Below are 20,143 nucleotides of genomic sequence, written 5' to 3' on the forward strand. Positions count from 1 at the left end.
TGAGGAGAAAATGAAACACTGAATAGCTGTTCATTGAGAGCTGCTCTATTCATTCTGTGCACTAAAGAGATACTCAGGAGAAACACAGCAGTGACTACGTATTTAATATGCATGCCCATGAAGGGAAACTGAGCTTGCAGAGACAACACTATTGTGTTATTTTAGCAGGCCTGACCTTGCAAATTTCATCACGTTCTCCAAGACTGAAGACAGAAACATATTACTGAGATAATTCTTATTTCACTTGCGTTTAGCTGTCTTCAGTGAAATCAGGCCCTGAGATGCTGGGTACCGTATGAGGGGTGTAAAAACCTGCCTGCTTTCCAAAGGAGAATACAGCACATCTCTTGATGATTTGACATTTTTAAGTTTGTACATGCATTTCAGCCTAACAAATGCTACAAACAAAGGTCAGGAGATGAAGTGCCAAAACAGTGAACAGTCAGAGAAAGCATACGTTCAAATTAAAAGTAGTAGTAAGAAAACAATTTTAAGAGCCCAGTGGAAGAAGGTTCATTGTGCCCTCCTGAAGTCAAACAGTTTGTCTGTGCTGTAGTGGAGGCTAAACCTCCAGCATTAGGCCAGAAATATCCTACATATACAGGAAAGCATCATTTGCATTAGTATTCTCTTGTCTTCTTACAAGCTCTGCTGTTCATGGGGTGTGAAGCTGGATTTTCTGGTACTGTATACATGAAAGCTCTTTTTGGGGTAGAAAGTAAGGTATTCTTGGAGGAATGCACCCTTCCTCAACTCTATGTAAAATTACACCAATCTACTTCTGCGGTATTTGAAGCTATCATAATGGATTTTTTAAAAATCATTAATGCATTAAAAAATGCAAATAATTTTGTTTTCTATTTGGATGATGAAATTTTCTTCTGCTACCCTAACTTGAAGCCACAACACAAGATAGAAAACTGACTAATGCCAAGTTACTCTTAGCACATTAGATTTCTAATGCAAAATTCTAAGTCTTCTGTAAAAATTTAGGTATTTAATCTTATGGTAACAACAACTACCAAAAAAACCAGAAGGACTCTATCTAAATTAAAAAACTTACCCTAGAATCAGAGTGCTACAAAACAAAACTAGTAAACGTCTGGACTCAATACAGAAAGGAGACACTATCACCAAGGGGTGAAAATATACAAAATATGGTCTTTCAAGACACACAATTATGAAATCTCCCAACCAGGAACTAAATAATGAGATCACCTTGAGCTATAATCTCGGCTCCAGTCTGGGCCACTTTAAAGGCTATCAAATTCCAAGCAGTATTTGTAGTACAAGTATTACAGAGTAATCTCTGTAGTCTGCTCTATAAAAATGAAAATGGAAGCCAGCTGATGGACTTTAGGGCACCAATGGGCTTTGGCTTTGTAGGGCAGGGCTGGCAGTTTTTACTTTAACTGCAAAAACAACAAAGTTCTCTTCCACTTCCACTTCTAACAAGTTTAGCTGGATCATCTGCTTGGTCTGCAATGTGACCCTAAAACATCCTTGGGATAGCAAAGTACTACACAAAGAGAAGGAATGGGATTCAAATTATTTGATCTTTGAGAGAAAGATGGATATATAGACTGATTCTCTTATTTAAAAAACCATACTCCTCAGCACTTATCTAGCAAATCTTTTTGCTGATGATATTCAAAGAAGCAGATCACTTTTGACAGTCTTTAAGATGAACCTTCTGATTACAGACATGATATAAGGAATTTGATACTTTTTCAGTACTATTTAATACTATTGTGTCTTTCCAGAGACAGAATTCTGTTGTGCCGATTCATACTCATGAACACACCTGCTTTTCCAAAGATTTTCAAATATAAATTGGGCTGGAATTCAAAATTAGTAGTGTCTTAAACCAAAGTCAGTTAAGTCTAAAAATATAACACACATCAGCTGAGCAGAGTGTTAGAAATTTTTCTCCAGCAGAAAGGGACATCAGTTCTTTTGCCCTTTTGTTGAAGACTTTGTTATTTTTAATAACAAAAACCACTTTTTTTTCCCTTTCATGCCTGTGAGTGCTCTCACCAGAAGCATACCAAATTCATTCAATGCCCTCTGGTAGCAGGACAAATAGATGAGCCAAGGGAAAGAGTATAGATATTATAAAAATTAAGGGGCAATCACAATTATTTCTAGAATTACACCAAACATTATAGATACAATGTGTGAGTAGGTGGCACTAGAGCTGAAATTGGATGCAAACCATGAGAGAGTAACAAACAGGCTTAGCATTATCTTCATTATGCAATAGATCCAAGGCCAGTAAGAAACATACTAGTAAAGAAACAGATGTTCTGAGAGCATTCAACCCAGTCAGAGCTCTTCCTTTTACCTGCTTAACAGTAGTAAAGAAGGCTGCAGAGCAAAACAGCTTCTCCATCTAGTCTGGATCAGTGCCAGGATAAACTAAGCTACAGATCCAAAAGAGAACTGATCCTTGATTTTAATTACAGGAGGATTGCTTACACGTTAGCTTAAAACTGTAACTCTCAAAGCATAAGACAATTTACAATCAGGTGACTGCCAAGGAGCAGAGAAGCGAAAGAATTGGCCATTCAAGCACCAAGTATCCGCAAAACACAAAGCACTCTCCTCTGGCTCCACCCAGCCCAGCTGCGCTGGCAAGAACCACTGCTGCCTCCTCCTCGAGAGGTGAGACCATCAGGGTGAAGGGACACCACCAGTGCCACCAGCACTAGCAGAAGGAGGTAGCACCAGTGTCTCAACACCACCATGATAAGCACTCTCCCCCAGGGACCAGGTGGCTCTTCCATGCCACCCATGGGACCACATCTGGAAACTGCAGTAACCATCTCCAGAGAGTGAACAATGCAGATGAATGCTGAGTGACTTTGTGGCTCATGTGCTCAAGGAACAGTTGTACACAGAGTCCCAAGCCCACACACGGTACCTGTGTTACCTCAGGAAAAAGCAATCCTTACCAAAATCTGGCTCTTAAAGTTTTGGCTTGAAAATACTGCGGGAAGGAGAACAGAGAGAAAAATAAGGGTATTTATAGTAAATTTTTATTCTTTACCCACAGAACAATTAAGCTGGAACTCCAAATAGGAAGAATGTAGGGCAAATTAAAATTTTTAAGCGCTTTAGAATTACTGGTTTAATGGTCTGCCAAATGACAGCACACTCCCAGCAAAGAGTTCTGGCTGCAGAAAGCCCTTAATCCCAATGAATAACTAACTGGGAATAATGTCAGCAAAACAGCTGTCAGGATGAAATGCTGTTCAAGTTGACTAGAGGAACAACTGCCTAGACCTGGAAAGCAACATGTTCAGCCCAACCTCAAAGCAAAACCAGGAGCTCACACTACAGTTTAACTAAAAACTGCCTCCACCATCTTCTGTCTTAAAAACGGGGTTTATGCAGGACAAAGACAGAAGCAGTAAAGGAAAGAAGCAATTGTTCTCTTCAGAAACAGAGCAGGGTCAGTCTGGAATTAATTTGAGAGCTGAGTCCAAGTGTCTTCCAAAAAGATGATCTGGCAATTTGGTATCTGTCCGTACTCATGCTTCTCACTTTCTACTGTGATAGAAGGGAATACTAAATGTGTGATAGAAGGGAATACTAAATGCAGAACTGCTGAAGACTCAACTTCACAGAAACAATGTACCAGGAAATCTCTACTAAGCCCTGATGAGCAACCCACTCTAGTCAGAACTGCTATCAAAGATTTCCAGTAAAAAGAGCTTCATCTTGCCTGCAACATGATCAGGGCCTGAGATCTCCACTCCAACCAGGACATCCTGGGGAAAAGGAGATTTTACAGTGGATTAGACATGCCTGATCTAGCTTATATTCTCTCAAGTGCCTGTTACTGGATGTGTTCTCTTGAAGCTCTTTATCCAGACTCTGCTAATTCTCATTTCTTCCCTTCTCTCAACTAAATTTCCTAAATTTATTTATTTATGTGAAAGTTTAGAAGAAAAATCTTGAAGTTATATGCACCAGGATACAAAGATACATGGATGACCAACTGCACGTCAACTACTCAAGTAAGCTCACAATAACCATTATCCTATGTAAAGATATTTTAAACCCCTAAGGCACATAGGAGGCAGAGGGCTGGCAGAATCCATGTGACAAATTCATCAAGTGAGAGCCTTTTGCCATCCATATTTCTGTGCATTAACAGATGGATTACTGGGCAGCCATTTACAGACAAAAAAATCCCCCAACATTGCCCACACAATCAGCAAGCAAAATGGTCCAAAGCCCTTCAGTCAAAAGCCATATTTTAAGCTAGATGGGCTGCTGATGAACAAAAAAAAAGGGTCTTTTGTTTTACTAGTAAAAACAAAGTTGTAATTCTCCTAACTTGTATTAGTTCAAATATTCTGTCACTGCACTGGGGGTGAAAGAGCTGAAGTTACAGCAGTCCAGAAATTCCCAAATGTGCTCTTTCCCTCCAACAGCCTCATTAGACTTCTGGCAGGAAAAAATCATGGCTCTGAGGAGTAGGACAAGTGCACAGGTCAACACATTTGGCTTCAAGCTCAGTCGTTCACAAGACATTTTCATGGCAACCTGTAAATGCAATTGGTTGTGGAAGACTTGTCAGACAGCAGCTCTTTTCGTTTCATGCCATTGTCCTAAGGAATTCTGCTATGATACACCTCTGGACAACAAAGGACACAAGTGTGCACATTGGAAGTGACCTTCTGCCCCTGTCAGCAGCCTTCTACATTGTGGAAGAGCCATTTCTTTAACTTGCTTTTTATTGAAGAAATAAAAGCTTACTCTCAACAGAGTAGCAGCAAGAGTTTTTGATGCGTGGAAGCATCTTAACTTTGTTGTCTCTATCACATCTGCTTCACCAACCATTTACAGCTTTCATGCTGTTGCAGTTCCAAGTTTAAAACACTCTCCTCACCAAATACAAAAATAGGAGCTTATGTTTTCCTCTTTTCATATGTTTTTGTGTACAAGATGCTTTGGTTTCCCCTCTCAATCCTAAAAGAAAACTTTTACCTGGCTGAGTTGCATGCCCTGAGAAATGTTCCCTGCTCATAGTTGACACTGACAGTCCTTTTTCCAAGAGCTGTTTTTCCGACAGCACCTATTTCCTGGGTGTACTGCACACCAGGTCAAGCCATGGGAAGCCATTGCTTTGGCACTTAATATCAGAGCTCCTCGTCCTGTGCCAAGGCTGCCTTCACTGCTGCTTGTGAAAATCAGCTCCTTCTGGTCACACAGCCCTGCACCCCAAGCATGCAATGATGGCATTCTCCCCCTCCCTGCACAGAGACCCCCCTCTTGGTCCTCCTCCTCTTGGGAGACACCAAGAGACAGGAAAAAGGCAGAAAACAAAAGCTTTCAACACAGTTTGAGATTGCACCACTTCCAGCAAGTCTGCTCTGGCTTTGATCTATTGATTTCAAGGCCCTTAATGTGGGAAGCTGAAATGCAAGTTTTTTTCCACACAATTTATTAAAAAAAAAAAAAAAGAAAAGAAAAAAAGAAAACCCAGTAATGCAATGGAGAACTAAGCATTGTGCTGAAAAACTAACAAATATTGAGGGTGGATGTAAAAACTACAAATTATCAGATCTGCCTATGACCAGAATATGCACTCAAGAGTCTTGGTTGAAATCCAAAAATAAAAAGTACAGAATCAAATCTATTATTCAGCTATTATTTCAGAGACAGTAGTGAACTACAATGAATGGAAGTTATTTGATAAAATTCTGCAAGCACTGGTAGACAAGTTTTTATTATATCTTACTGGAATGTCACCCAGAGCTACCCCTGTGAATTTTCATTAAATTGTCCCATAGCTATCTATAACTTACTTGCTTTGCTTACTTTCTCCCCTGAAGCTATTAACATGAAGCAAAATGAGTGAAAGGAATGAAGTTACAAAGCATTCATTACTGAGATGCATTTTTACCTAGAAATAGGGATCTTTTCCTATTTAGGAAAAGGTTCCAAATTGGGTGCCCACCAATTGCAGTGCATCCTTCATAAACTGCATATCCTTCAGATCCAGTCCTATGACAGATCCAGCTTGATGGGTTTGATGCTTTTAGCTGGAGGGCACCCATAGCAAGTGAGCATCAGCAAATCCAAATGAGGACTGCTTCCTGGGAGAAAATAATCATTGAAAAATAAGGGAGGTAAAACTACTGCAACTTCACCAGCTTGATTTTTAACACCCCGTGCTCCCTTTATGCTCATCTCCTCACAGGATATATCTCACCCTTCTCTGTGCTGTGCCGGTCTGAGAGTCTCTGGATGTGAGGAGCTGCAGTGCAGCAGCTGCCTGTGCTGGAATCATCAGCTGGAACCACCACATGAGAGCCACCACCTCCACTCCAAGCAGTGCCGCCACAGCACCTCCACTGTGACCACTGCCACCACAGCACCTCCACTGCGAGCACTGCCACCACAGCACCTCCACTCCAAGCACTGCCACCACAGCAGCTCCACTGTGACCACTGCCACCACAGCACCTCCACTGTGACCACTCTCACCACAGCACCTCCACTGTGAGCAGTGCCACCACAGCACCTCCACTGTGAGCACTGCCACCACAGCACCTCCACTGTGAGCAGGGCCACCACAGCACCTCCACTGTGAGCAGTGCCACCACAGCACCTCCACTGTGAGCACTGTCACCACAGCACCTCCACTGTGAGCAGGGCCACCACAGCACCTCCACTGTGACCACTGCCACCACAGCACCTCCACTGCGAGCACTGCCACCACAGCACCTGCACTGTGAGCACTGCCACCACAGCACCTCCACCCTGAGCAGTGCCGCCACAGCACCTCCACTGTGACCACTGCCACCACAGCACCTCCACTGTGAGCAGTGCCACCACAGCACCTCCACCCTGAGCAGTGCCGCCACAGCACCTCCACTGTGACCACTGCCACCACAGCACCTCCACTCCAAGCAGTGCCACCACAGCACCTCCACTCTGAGCACTGCCACCACAGCACCTCCACCCTGAGCACTGCCACCACAGCACCTCCACTGTGAGCACTGCCACCACATGCCACCACAGCACCTCCACTGTGAGCAGTGCCACCACAGCACCTCCACTCTATGCACTGCCACCACAGCACCTCCACCCTGAGCACTGCCACCACAGCACCTGCACTCTGACCACTGCCACCACAGCACCTCCACTGCGAGCAGTGTCACCACAGCACCTCCACTCCAAGCACTGCCACCACAGCCCCTCCACTGTGAGCACTGCCACCACAGCACCTCCACTCCGAGCAGTGGCCGTGCATCTGGGCTGTGCTGAGAGATCAGTGCAGCACTGCCTACAGCCCTTAGCACCAGCAGGCACAAGTACCTGCCTTGCCAGAACGTGGCCTTCAGCCCAGCACCCTCAGCAGAGCAGTGACATGGGCAGAGTGGCTCTGGTCTGAGAGAAGGAGAAAACAAAGTCCCAGCAAGACTGAAGACCTGCATGTTCGCAATTAAAAATGTTTAGAGAGTACTTTTGCTTCCCTTCGGAACAGTCAAGATGTTTTAAATAAAGGATCATTTGAGTCAATTAAACTTTGTTGATTTTGGGGTTTTTAACATGTTATTCCAAAATTGAAGGCCCTCTTGTTGAAATAAAAATTGGGTTTGGGAGGGGTAGGATAGACGGCCAAGATTTTATATAAATTTCTGTGAACTCAGGCAAGACTCACTTTTGTGACTCACTGATTATGACACCTTCTTTTCCTTGCAAGCATAGTTTTTTCTGGAAAACAGATTATTTTCTTGCCTATCTTTAACTGATCCAAATACTGTCAGATGACAGACACTGCACATGCATACTCCTAAATGCATTGCTTCCTTTTTCCAAACCACAACTTCAAACAAAACTCACCAGAATCCGGAAAAGGACAAATACAAAAAAGACAAAAAAGATACTTGCATAGTTATTCTCCTTTTTTTTTTTTTTTTTTTTTTTTTTCCTGTTTAGATTACATAGTTACATTTATGCCTCTGGACTGAAAAAAATTCCAGAGTTGTTTTTGTTGCAACAATATATGCGAGTTAGCCCACTGAAATGAATCCCAACAATCGCACAGAAACAAAGCCAAGGGATTCATGGATGAACGTTCTGGCACACTGGGCATCCCTGCCTGCACCAGCCTGACAGAGACAGGGCAGCCCCTTCTGCCTCTTCTCATCCCTCTCCCTTTCCCAAACACAGTCAGGAAATGCTTGCTGACAAGTAGCAGACTTCAGCTAACACACCATGACACTTTTTAAAATGGAAAAAAAGAAAATGGAAAATGCAAGCAAAATTGCCATCAAAGGCAAGAAGTTCATACTCAAAACCAGGAATTCAGGGGAAAAAAGGGAGGACAACTTCAGTGCTTTTCCTCAGACACAGAAGCTTCCCTTCTCTGACAGCAGACTTAAAAAAAAAAATCTCATACTTAATTTTCTAGATTAGTAAAGTAGACTTTCAGACAAAGAATTTTCAGTATTTGCTGGAAGTAGAATTAAAACAGTGTCCAATACACCAATATCAGATATAAAATTTGCACAAGAAATTAAATTATTATGAGTTCCATAATTTCCTTGAATGTTTATATGCAGGTGAAGACTAAAGTTAGAGGTTTGGATTTGGGAATTACATTTGCTTTAAGACCCATAGTAAGACCTCTAACCTCCACCAGAGCCACAATCTGCTGTCATACAACAGCACAACTTTCTGCATTTCATGGAGAACAGTGCTGGCAAAGCCCCACAAAGAGATTTTTAACCTCAACCCCCTGTCCTCTGTAGCCATGCAGGCATTCTGCTCCCACTTGAAATCAGTTATTATATGGGTATCAGCCTCTGCTTTTGCAAAAGCAAGGTTATGCTTCTCAAGTCAGAGCAACAGTAAAAGCTCTTTGTGCCAGTCTGTGACCCGATGCTGAGCTACGAATTCCTTTGAGTTTCTTGGCCTTCTGGTTTTAGTGGAAAGACCATTTGGAGTTTTTCCTGCCACTCTGGAAATGCAAAGGTCCCAGAGTGGAAGACAATACTTTTCTTCATCCTCAGTTCACAACTTCTCCATCCAAGAGTTCCATCCCATGTGAAGGAATTCAGATGATGCAGTGCTATCAAGCATTATCAATATATCATGTAAAGCCCTTGACCTGCACTTTTGCTGTATGTATGTATCAGAGCTAAAATAAAATTTTTTAACTCTTACGTATTAATCTTTCCATAGATTTTGCTTCCTCATTGTTGGTGAGATAAACCTGAGACACAGCAATGCATGACTGAGGAACTGCAGGTAACAGCTTAATTTATTTATTAAATAATTCTGTAATCCATCCAGACATTTGATTGCTCCTGACTGCAGCGCTCTGCAGAGATCTACCAACACCAAGAGGAAAGGAAACCAGGGGAAATGTATTTACAGTATCAGCATGAGGTCTCCTGGGTTTTGTGCATTACATAGAGTATGTGCAGCCACTTTCCATACAGCTTGTAGATAACTGAAGGGCTGGGATTCATCTGAAGACTGTGGAAAAGTCAGATAGAGGTAGAGAGAATTTGGATGTTGGAACAGCATAAGGAAAAAGCCATCACAGAGAACTTTTCCTTTGATGTTCTTTCTGAAACTCACTGTGGGATCAGATCACACATTGCAGAAATCCCTGTCTTATTTCCATCATGAACCAGGGATCATGCAGAACACTCTGGGAAGGATCAATTAATGAAGAGCATTTCTCTCTTACCTTACTCATCCATCCAATCTGAGCAGAATTAAAGAATTGCTTCCCCTGCCTCCACCATGCTGCTCCTTAGCCTGTGAAGTGCTCTGTGAATCACTGACAATGATGCCAAAGCCAAGAAGCCATAGCAGTATTATTTTTCATAATCTTAGCTTGTCAAGATTGATTTCAAAATCAAGCTGTCTTTGGTACCAGGCATGAGACCTCTGAAACCAGCAAAACAGGGTTTCTCTTCAAGTGAGCAAATGAAGAGAATTTTCTTCTCCTCATCAATCAAGAATTCACTAGAATACTTCAAGTAAATTTTAACATCAGATGCAAGCTCTATTATTAATCCTGTTGTTAATCTAGACATTTTTCTAGGGTAAGGATTGCTGGCAATAATCATCACATATGCACACAACTAAAGAAAAATCCTAGTTAACAGGATTTTAGCAGTAGCAGGTTATACTGGAAATGAGCAGAGTGACTATCAAGGTAAAGGATTCTTATAAACAACTAATACCAGAAACAAAAAGCCTCTTAAGGATTTAGCATCTAAATTCTCAAGAATTAACCCTGCAAGATCTGGAAAGGAAAGGAAACTTAAATTCTTTAATGATCAATTATAGCAGTGTATAAAAAAAATTCAAGCCAAGCCAATGAAATTAGTAATTTTTACAGTTTCCTATAATAAAACAGGTTTAGCAAAAATAGTTAGATTAGAAGCCAAACATATTTCATACTGCCTTGATGAGTTTCTACAAAGAAAACTCAGTAGCATACCCTGAAGATGCCTGCCATAAGCCATAGGAATTTTTCTTTTGTATAAAGAAGGATCTTGGTTATATAAACAGGCTCTTCACTGCAATAACACAAGTGGCCTATAAAGTAGCATTAAAAATAAAATTAAGTGATGCTTACCCACCCACTGTCAAGGAGCCATAGATGCACAGAATAACCAGGTTGGTAGGGACACCAGGAGGCCTCTAGTCCAACCTCTGCTTTGTGCAAGTGCAGCTCTTGGGTCTGACCAGGCCACTCCCAGCTTTGTCCAGACAGGAATGAAACATTCCAGGGATGGTGTTCTCCCAGCACCTCTGGTCAACCTGCACCCATGTTCATCTGGCATAGCGAAGAAACTTCTTCGTATATCAAAGCCATAATCCTTCCTATTTTAATTTATGACAAGTATCTCATTTTCCTGTCACATACCTCGCTGAAGTGCCTGAATCTGTCTTCTCAAAAACCTTCTCACAGGTACAGCGATGCTGCTGCCAAGTCCACACAAAGCCACCTCTCCTGAAGAAGCCCAGCTCCATCACTCTCTCTCTCATGACAGTATTCCAGCCCAATCCAGCCTGGGGGCTCCCTGTTCAGTTTCCTCTAGCTTACCAATGTCCCTCCCACACTCTGGGCTCCAAAACTGGATGCAGTATTCCAAGAGGGGCCTAGCATGTGCCAAACGGGAGCAAACAACCACGTCCATCACTACCAGCTCCAGAAGATCATGAAGGAGTAGCCTCTTCTTCCAGCAGAACATCACAGGCTTGTACCCAGCCTGTTTCCCACAGGTTCCCCCAGTCCTTTCCATCAGAGCTGCTGCCCCAGCAGTCAGTCCTCACCCTGTCTCAGGTACAGGAATTACATTTATGCTGTTTATTTTAAGCTGTGGTACATTACTGTTCTTCACATTCTGTCTCAAGGCCACAACCCTTTCACCCACAGCAGTAGTTAACATAGCTGGGAGAATTTCAGCTATCAATTTTAATGTCATGTTCCTGGTGCCATGGTATCTGCTGTACTCATTGTCATCTAAGGGCCTGAGTGAGGCAAGACTTCTGTCTTTAAGTGATAATATTGGAAGGAGAAGAAGAGAAGGAGAAGGAGAAGGAGAAGGAGAAGGAGAAGGAGAAGGAGAAGGAGAAGGAGAAGGAGAAGGAGAAGGAGAAGGAGAAGGAGAAGGAGAAGGAGAAGGAGAAGGAGAAGGAGAAGGAGAAGGAGAAGGAGAAGGAGGGAAAGCTTAGATCTTCATGGCATGCACACAAAAATATTCATATCTCGCCCCATGCAGCTGTCCTCTTGAGTGACACTTTCACTCCATAAATGTCTTTTTCATTAGAAAGTTGTTCTTCTTGGAATGTTTGCAGAAAAGAATGCACAGAATTTTTCATCCATGGATGAAAAGCTCCTAGACTGCTAGATTTTTCCAAACAAAAGATAATGCAGTTTTTATAACCTGATAAGACAAAACATTTTAGAAGCTAGAAAATTCTGCTATCAGTATCAACCTACTATTTAAACTCCATACTTGGAAAAGATTTTACCTTCCTTTCTAGAGCACCAAAGTTTGCCTTTAAAAAAATAATTTTAAAAAATGTAACTACCAGCAGAACAAGCCCAGTGACATGATAGAACTGTGCTAACTGGTCTCCACCAACAACTGCATAACGGCATCCCAGATTGTGTTAAGGTCAGATCTTTCACCTACTTTAAAATTTCAATATTGAAAGTAGAAATTAATTCAGGTTTGAGACTATTAAGAGTTCAGTGCTGCTTTTCCTGACATTATCCCTTCAACACTAGTATTGTTGTTCTGATTATTTTCAGCCCTGTGCCAAGCACTACTTGTAGCATGGCTTAAACAGATCTCATGACAAGGGAACTGGGTTCATGTGTACAGCACTGGAGGTCGACTGCCAGGCAACTGGAGGGGAAAAAATTTCTAGAAGGTGGTAGTCTGACAGGGTCAGAGAGTTTGGGTGGGTTCTACCACCCCCATTAAGTCAATTTAGCTGTCATTCCACCAAATTACTAACTGAGCCAGAATGAAGAGCATCCCATCTGTCCTGCCTGCAGTCCCTAAACGCTGCCCAGGAGGAGATGCAGAGATAGCAGTGAAGAATTCCTCTCCAGGTCCAGTCACTGTAATCACAGTAAAGCTGTCCTGCATTCACATACATCTAGGGCCTGATACCAACCACACACCTTTTGATTCTTCACGGTTACCTTACAAACACCATGGGAAGGATTATTCTGGTCTATACTGCAGCTTGTCCACACATCAGGCTACTTGTCTAACATTTGCATACATTTCTTCTAGTGAATACACTTGCTCACTTTAATAAATTAATTCCCAATACATTACATAAAGTATATAGGTAAGACACTCTTCCAGCAGAAGAAAAAGAGCTCAAAAGAAAGAAAGGCTAAAGGCTAAGAAATTTGACCTGCAAACACTGCTTGGAGGCTCATTCAATAACTATTCAACAATATTTGATTAATAAAACCATTCATTTTTAGAGCTTGGTGCAACATTCTGTGCTTAAATGGTTGTATTTAAATACTCTCATAAAGTGGTTCAACTGAAGTCTCTGGAAATGCTTGCTGGAGAAGATGTCTGCTGGATTTAATGAATTCCTATCCAAATAATGGCATGACTGTAGGGGCACCCAAAGGCCTCAGTTTGACTACAGGCACCAGCGTTCTAGGAACTGTGTCAGTGGTCAAATGAACGGGTGTCCCTATTCAAGGATCCCAGGATCAGCTTCACAGAAGAGTAGATGTCTACCCATGTTTGGAAATAGAAACACTCCTGCAGGACACAGGTTGCTTGTACACTCAGTGAATCAGTCAGCTTCCCCAATACATTTCACCAAAAGAGCTTTATCTCTGATGCTCCTCAAAGGCCATACTGCATTCTGAAGCCCATATGAACAAACTTGTGTATTACTCAGGTTCCAGGACACTGCTGCAGATACTCCAAACAAGTCCTTCACCATCAGGAAAGATTTTGCTCAATGAATTACCTTCAACTCCTTTTAAGTTACATTTTTGCAGTGGGAACTTCCTCTCTGGTTGAGATAAACCCTATAGAAACCTTGTTTCTAGACTCCCGGCTCAAGCAAATCACATGAAGTTTATTTTCCTGAGTCACTTCCCTGAATTTATGCCTCTCACACTCTTCCATAGACAAGATAGGGCAGGAGGGGCCTGCCTATTTTTCTGTATGTTGTGGCACATCCAGAGGCACTAGGGAATGCACATAGTCCTACAGCTTCTCCTAGAAGCAGTACCACTGTTACCAACTTAAAACATCACCTTAAATACAAAAATCTAAAGGGTGTTTATGCTACAAGGCAAAAAGAAGACACAAAACACCCAACAAACTTCTCTGGCTGGCAAATTTCTCCCTAACACAAGAATTCTCGTGGGGAATGTATATAAGAAAAAAGCAGCAGATTATTAGAAGTTGATGGGGTTTAGCTTACACACATCTAGAGGGAACGATAAAAGTCAAGCACTGGTCACAATGGACAGAAAAACTCAACCTGTTTATTATTGCCATACAACTATGAAGGGAGTCTTGTTATCAGCTAGCAAAGTTTCTAAGGAATTCAAATCTATGGAAAAACCATCCCTAATTGAACCAAGTCTCAGCAGTGAGGAGAGAGCATATTAATGAGGCAAGGCTAGGAGGCACGATGAGGAGATAACAATACCCTGAGGAGTTACACCAGTATTAAATGTGACTTTATTACTGTATTATTCTCCGTTGAGTCTTTACAGCAAGAATAACTCTGTTTATACAGATGTTCTTTCAACCACCACCTATTCCAGATTAAACACACACACACACAGAACCTTGATATATTAAGACTGCAGGCCATTAGATTAAATTAGATTTGTTATTTTGCTATAGTATGCCACTAGGCTTTACAAGGTTGATATATTCTTTCAGTGAAACTGAGACACATTAATTGAAATGAGATACCACACCTTTAATAATGCAGACTGATGTAGCTCTCTCACAGGATTTTTCATTCAGTGCCTTTATTTTAATTCCTCTGAGTGCTACTAATAAGGTGCATTTCATCATTAGGAGGGCATTCTTCACTTAAGTAGTACATGCCAAGCTAAACTAAAGTACTAGACTAGTTTGCTGTTACAAGGGGGATGCACAGTTGATATTTATGCAAAATTAAGCAAGACTGACCCCTGGTTTTCTAGGGTATCCACCAAAGGTATCCACCAAAACTTCAGTGTAATTTAGACCACTCTACAGTGCAGCATCCAGATTAAAGTAGTGCTGGCAGAGAAAAAGGAAGGCTTGTGACACCCAGAAGACCATCTCTGGTGAAAGGTGACAGACCCAAGGAGTAAAAACAGGACCCCTAAGACCTCTGGAGCATGGAACGGAAGTTCCTTGATCCTTGCAGATCTAAACACTCATAACTTAATGTCCTGGCTGCCCATCTGCAAGAGGAGGAGAAGCCTCTTTTTCCAGTCCCACCACAGGAGAAATGTACTGCAGACCACAGGGTGGATTTCTGCAGCCCTACAACAATAGTGACAGTTTAAATCCTCACACAAGGATTTAAACCAGATGAGAATCGAACAAGCAAGTCAGACAACTTAATCATTAGAAATAAAAATGCACAGTAAGCTGAAAGAGTTACCAATCTGTCCATTTCTACTTTAATTTCCTTGCATGGCAGTATTTTACAGCCTATGACAGATTTTAAGATGCCTTACACTGCTAACATTCTCACTAACTTGTTTGCTCCATATTACAGGTTCAATAGCTCTCCTTGCAATTATAAAAATTTCTTTTCTTTTCATTTGAGGGAGATGTAATTTTAAATAGTCAGAGGGGAGTTGGAAGACGCAACACACTGGACACTTCCTAACATCTTTAGGCCAGAGAATAAACTGGTGAGAGACAAGTACAGAGCCAGGTGAAACAGATGGACTTAGTAGCCAGACACACCATGACCTCCGTTTCTGCTTTTCATGCAAATTGATAGGGCTTGGCACACTGAATGTTGATACCTTATCATTTCCTATTTTTTAAATTTTATTTCTTTTTAAGACTGACATTGCTTCTCGATAACTTTGCACTAGCATATCAAGTTCTGCAGAATTCCATCAGTTCAAACCATCCAGATTTAGAAGGGTAAGTGCTGACCATATTTTTGGAAGAGGTAATAACACTCATGCTCCAGAGCTTAAGCCAAACTGGGATTAAAAGCAAATACGATGCGTTAGGCAAATTAAGCCACATTTGCTTCACTGGCAGCTTCTTCCTTCTTTCTCTTAGTGGGAGCACCAACTCTGGGCATTGCTGGAGAGGCAGATGCTTCCCTCTCACACCACAGCTGTGGCAGTGCTCCAGGCTCCTGACACATTCCCCTCAGGCAAGGGGACGGCTGCAAAATTAACAGTACATTAGTTCTGTCACTCAGGCATCAAGCAGATGATGCTTTAACATTTGGAGGAAGCACAAGAAGTTATTGACAGCTTCCCCTGTACACATTGAACACTTGGACTTGCATGGAGGACAAAGAACTTAAAGAGCTCTCCTGCTCTGCTCACCAGGGCCTGTGTAGCACAAGAAGCAGGCATGAGACCTCCTGCTACAGTGAACTGTGGAATAAACTGCCCAAGAGGGAAGTTTCTGCCTGACCCACAAGGTTCTGTTCTAATACAGGAAGACTTACAGTCCCTTAACTATTATCATGCCTGGAGTGGCTGATGACAGCTTTGTTATCTACAGAGAACTGCTTCACCATTGAGTTCTTGGCTTCATTGGCAGTCAGCAGGACTCATGGTCACAAGGTATGTTTATAGCATATGTATGATGGAGTCACGTGCCTCTCTCCCTTGGTCCTCAGTCATAAAGAAGGCTACAGAGAAACTGCTGTATTCATCTTCCCAAGACAAAAGGTGTTTATGTGCACCTCACTTTTCCAAGCTGCATGCTCACCTTTCCTTGGCACAAAAGCCCTTCTTTTCACATTCATCGTGGTTCCTCTGTCTCTGGTCCTACACCAGCCAGATTCGTATCATGTCAGGGCCAGTTCCCTGAAGACTGACACAGCATTACTTTTCCAATTGATACTGGACTAAAACATCACAGTCTGAAATTCACAGGGCTTCACAGAATCTTGAAGTCACAAGGATTTTTACAACCTTTTGCCTAGTCACTTTCAGGAAAGAGAATCCACTGAGGCTTCCTAAAAGCTGCAGATTAAATTCAAAGCCCTCAGCTGAAGGGAGCAGCTACCCCGGTATCTGGGTTTATGCCACCTTCACACATGTTCTGCACCGGAAATCAGATGGAGAGCTATTTTCAGCGTCTCTATTGGCACAAGCCAAAATATTTAACTGTTAAATTTGACCCACCACCTGCCCATCTTTCCGTTTTACGGCGCGAGCAAACAGCCAGCACATCTATTTTTTCTGCCCTGCTTGAACAGCCAGACTAAATCTCTCTCCTTGGTGGGCCGAGAGACGGGAGCAGGGGCAGCAGGGCTGTCCCCGGGCTGGCAGCGGGGCCGGCCCGGCCCTTTCGCGCACTGCGGAGCCCGAGGCGCGGGGAGCCGGCGGGGCGCGGGGCCGGGCGGGGGCCGCGGGGCCGGGGCAGCATCCGCGCCCCTCCAGAGCGGCTCGGCGCACCTGCCCGGCTCGTGTTTACAGCCGGCTCCGTTCATCCCAGCGCCGGGGCGGGGAAATGCGATTAGCAGATTAAGTTTGGAAGCGGCGGAAGGGGGGGGGGGGCGGCCATCCAAAGGCGCGCACCCTGCGCGGGGCTGAGCGGCGGCTCGCTCGGCCCCGGCTGCTTTCCCCGCAGCGAGGAAAGCTGGGGAGAGCGGCGGGGAGGCCGGGATAGAGATCAGCGTGGAATAAAATGCCCACAGTCCCGGGGGGACAGCGACCGTGGCGGGGAGGGAAGGACACCGGGTTGTCCCGCGGGGCGTCCCCGATGGGGTGAGGCGCCCGCACCCCTGCCATCCCGCGGGCTTACCTCGATCCATTTCTGAGCCTCGGTGAAGGCCAGCTCGGGCTGCGGGGGCTCGGCAGGAGGCTGAACCTCTCCCAGCTCCAGCCCAGGACTGGCCATCTGCAGGGCCCCGGCGCGCCGCGGCTGCGGCGGGGGAACAGCCAGGCACCGAGTCACCGGCCCGGGGCGAGGGCACGCCGGAGGCCGCTGCCTGTCTGTCCCTGCCTCTCCCTGCTCGCAGCCGCCGGGGCGGGAGCCGGGGGCGGCGGCGCTCCGCAGCCCGGCTGGCTGCAGCTCGCCTGCGGTAACCTCTCTCCGCCGGTGCCCGTCCGCCCGCCCGCCCTGCCGGCTCGGTCCTCCCTCGGCTGCCGCCCCGCCCGCCCCGCCGGCGGAGCGGAGCTGCGCTGCGCTGTCCTGAGCTGCCAGCTAAAAATAAAACAGACGGGCGAAGCCGCTTTGCCTTCAGCCCATGCAAATGCCCGCGCCGCCGCCTCCCCGCCGCGAGCATCGCATCGGGCGGCGCTGCGGCCGCGGGTGGGCGGGGGACTCGGGCACCCGCGTGAGGGAAGGGGACGGGGACGGGGATGGAAAGGCACTCCCCCCGCTTGGGGCAGAGCCGCTCCCCTCACCCCTGCTCCCGGGAAGGGGGGACTCGATGGCAAGGCTCCCCTGCTCTGGGGGCAGCCAGTCCCCCGCCTCAGCTCTCGGGGGCACCGAGCCGCCCACGGTGTGTTGCTGTTGGCGGCTGCTGCCTTAAACACCTCATTAATGGATGCTGCTCCGGAGAGCGCCCGAGAACCTCCATGTCCGCGGCGGGAAGGCGCCCTGCCCCTCGCCCGGCCGGCCCTCACCACCTGCCCGAGGCCGGGGCCGCTGCGCCGGGAGCGGGGCCCGGCAGGTGCCTCTGAGGCGCTGCGGAACATCGCCCCGGCTGGCTGAGCCCCGGGTGGCTGCCGAGGGGCCACACCGGCCTGGCCAAAACGCGGGAGGGCCAGCACAGCGCTGGACCGCGTTTGTCTTCCCTGGGAAGCAGAGCAGGCATCAAGGTGTGCTTGAAAATACAAACCATGATGAATGCTTCCCGGTTTTGTCTTCATGCAGAAGAAGAAATCCAACTCTGTCCTGCAGAGACTTGCATGCCTAACTTACATGGTATGAGTAGTCCCAGATCAAGCAGATGCTTTTTAGCCTAAGGTTAAGCATAGAAGTTTCTAGAAACAGAAAATTTTTTTAAAAGACCCAGTCTTTTAAAGACAAATCCTAAAAATCTCCTCTCACGGGTGTTTAAAACATGAGCTAAAGTTGCTTGCTTATATTTATGAAAGCATAGAAAAGTATCTGTGTGCTGGCAATGCAGGTGTGCGAACTTTAACCCCTACTAATAAGGTTTTTTTGAAGGGGTCGTAGCTGGCCACTGCTTCAGCTTGTGATAGGTGTCAACAAGCTTTGACAAGAAGCAAACTGTAGGATCTACTTTTCAACGTGCCCTTAGTTTGGGCCTTATTTCCCTGCAGTTCAGTAGCTGGGATTTTAAATCTTGTTTATTTTGAAAGTCAACAAAAATTGCCAACTCTTAAAATATAAATATACCACGAAAGTGTATATATTTAACTCTGTTTCCATTCTAGGAATTTGTCTTTATTGTTTGCTACCTTTTTTTGGTCTTTGTTTATTGTCTCAAATATGCTGGAGTAACAAAGGGCCTAAAAACAGGATATAAGGTTTATAGGGATTTTTGTGAGAACTGCAACTAGACAAAAACTAGATGAATGGGAAATCTAATCTCAAATATTTAAAGATAAATAAGAAGTGTATTTTGAAATACTTATGCTAACAATCTATTTTCTGATTCTTGTAATATTTAAATACATTGATGTTTATCAGATAACAATTAGATTCATTCTCCTGGGGCAGTGAAAGACTAACAATTTAAAATAATTATCCTACTTCTTTTTTTTTTTACTGTGCAATATCAAATGCATGATTTTCCTGTCTGGTGATCTCAACATCACCTCTTGGAGAACTAGAAGAGCTGGATTGGGCTGGGGTAAGCCCTTGTCTGGAAGTGAGGGGTGGACATTCATTTCCCATTTATGCAGTCAAGTTTCATGGATCATTAAAGAAAATGTGCTCTGATACCCCACTCCTCTTTATACGCTTACAGTCAAGCACACACAACTTTTTAAATTTGTTAAATCCCCACAGCACCACATGGATACATGTGCTAGTGCAGTCTTTAAAGAGCCCTGTTATGTATTTAGGAGTGTAAAAGAAACTCTGACTGGCAGTGGGAATCTGGCCACTTCTTTTCTAATCCTAATCCTGAACCAGCTTCTCATTCGGTCAAGTACGAGGCAGCATCAGTACCTCCTGTTCCCATGGAAACACACTTCTAGCATCAGCCCAGCTTACTTTCTTTTTTTTTTTTTGTTTTAATCACCATCTGCCTGGGGAGTTGCAGGGCTTGCTCTAAGCCCCTTGAATACCAGTCACAGGTTTTTCAATGATTCTCCTTTCCATGTAACAACCACCCTGGCAACTGCAGAAGACAACATACAAAAACTAGAATGTTAGAAACTCCAGCAAGGTTTTCTCAAGGTCACTCAGTTGCTCCTAACTAGAAAGATTGCTAGAAACTTAGTGGTGGAGTTTTCAGCAGCAAAA

At 44.3% G+C, this 20,143-nt stretch overlaps 1 protein-coding gene across 3 annotated transcripts in view; it reads right to left on the reverse strand.

The window, feature by feature from the left end:
* Nucleotides 1-17,645, reverse strand: part of LIMCH1 (LIM and calponin homology domains 1) — a 175,385-nt gene extending 157,740 nt beyond the window's left edge. For all 3 annotated transcript variants that reach the window (XM_063157368.1, XM_063157366.1, XM_063157364.1), the window contains exon 1: nucleotides 17,504-17,645. In XM_063157368.1, coding sequence (XP_063013438.1) covers nucleotides 17,504-17,599 — 96 coding nt within the window. In that variant the 5' untranslated portion in view covers nucleotides 17,600-17,645. The remainder of the gene's footprint in view (nucleotides 1-17,503) is intronic.
* Between the last annotated feature and the right edge of the window lie 2,498 nt (nucleotides 17,646-20,143).

Source organism: Melospiza melodia, chromosome 5 (assembly GCF_035770615.1).
Source record: "Melospiza melodia melodia isolate bMelMel2 chromosome 5, bMelMel2.pri, whole genome shotgun sequence".
NCBI lineage: Eukaryota > Metazoa > Chordata > Aves > Passeriformes > Passerellidae > Melospiza > Melospiza melodia.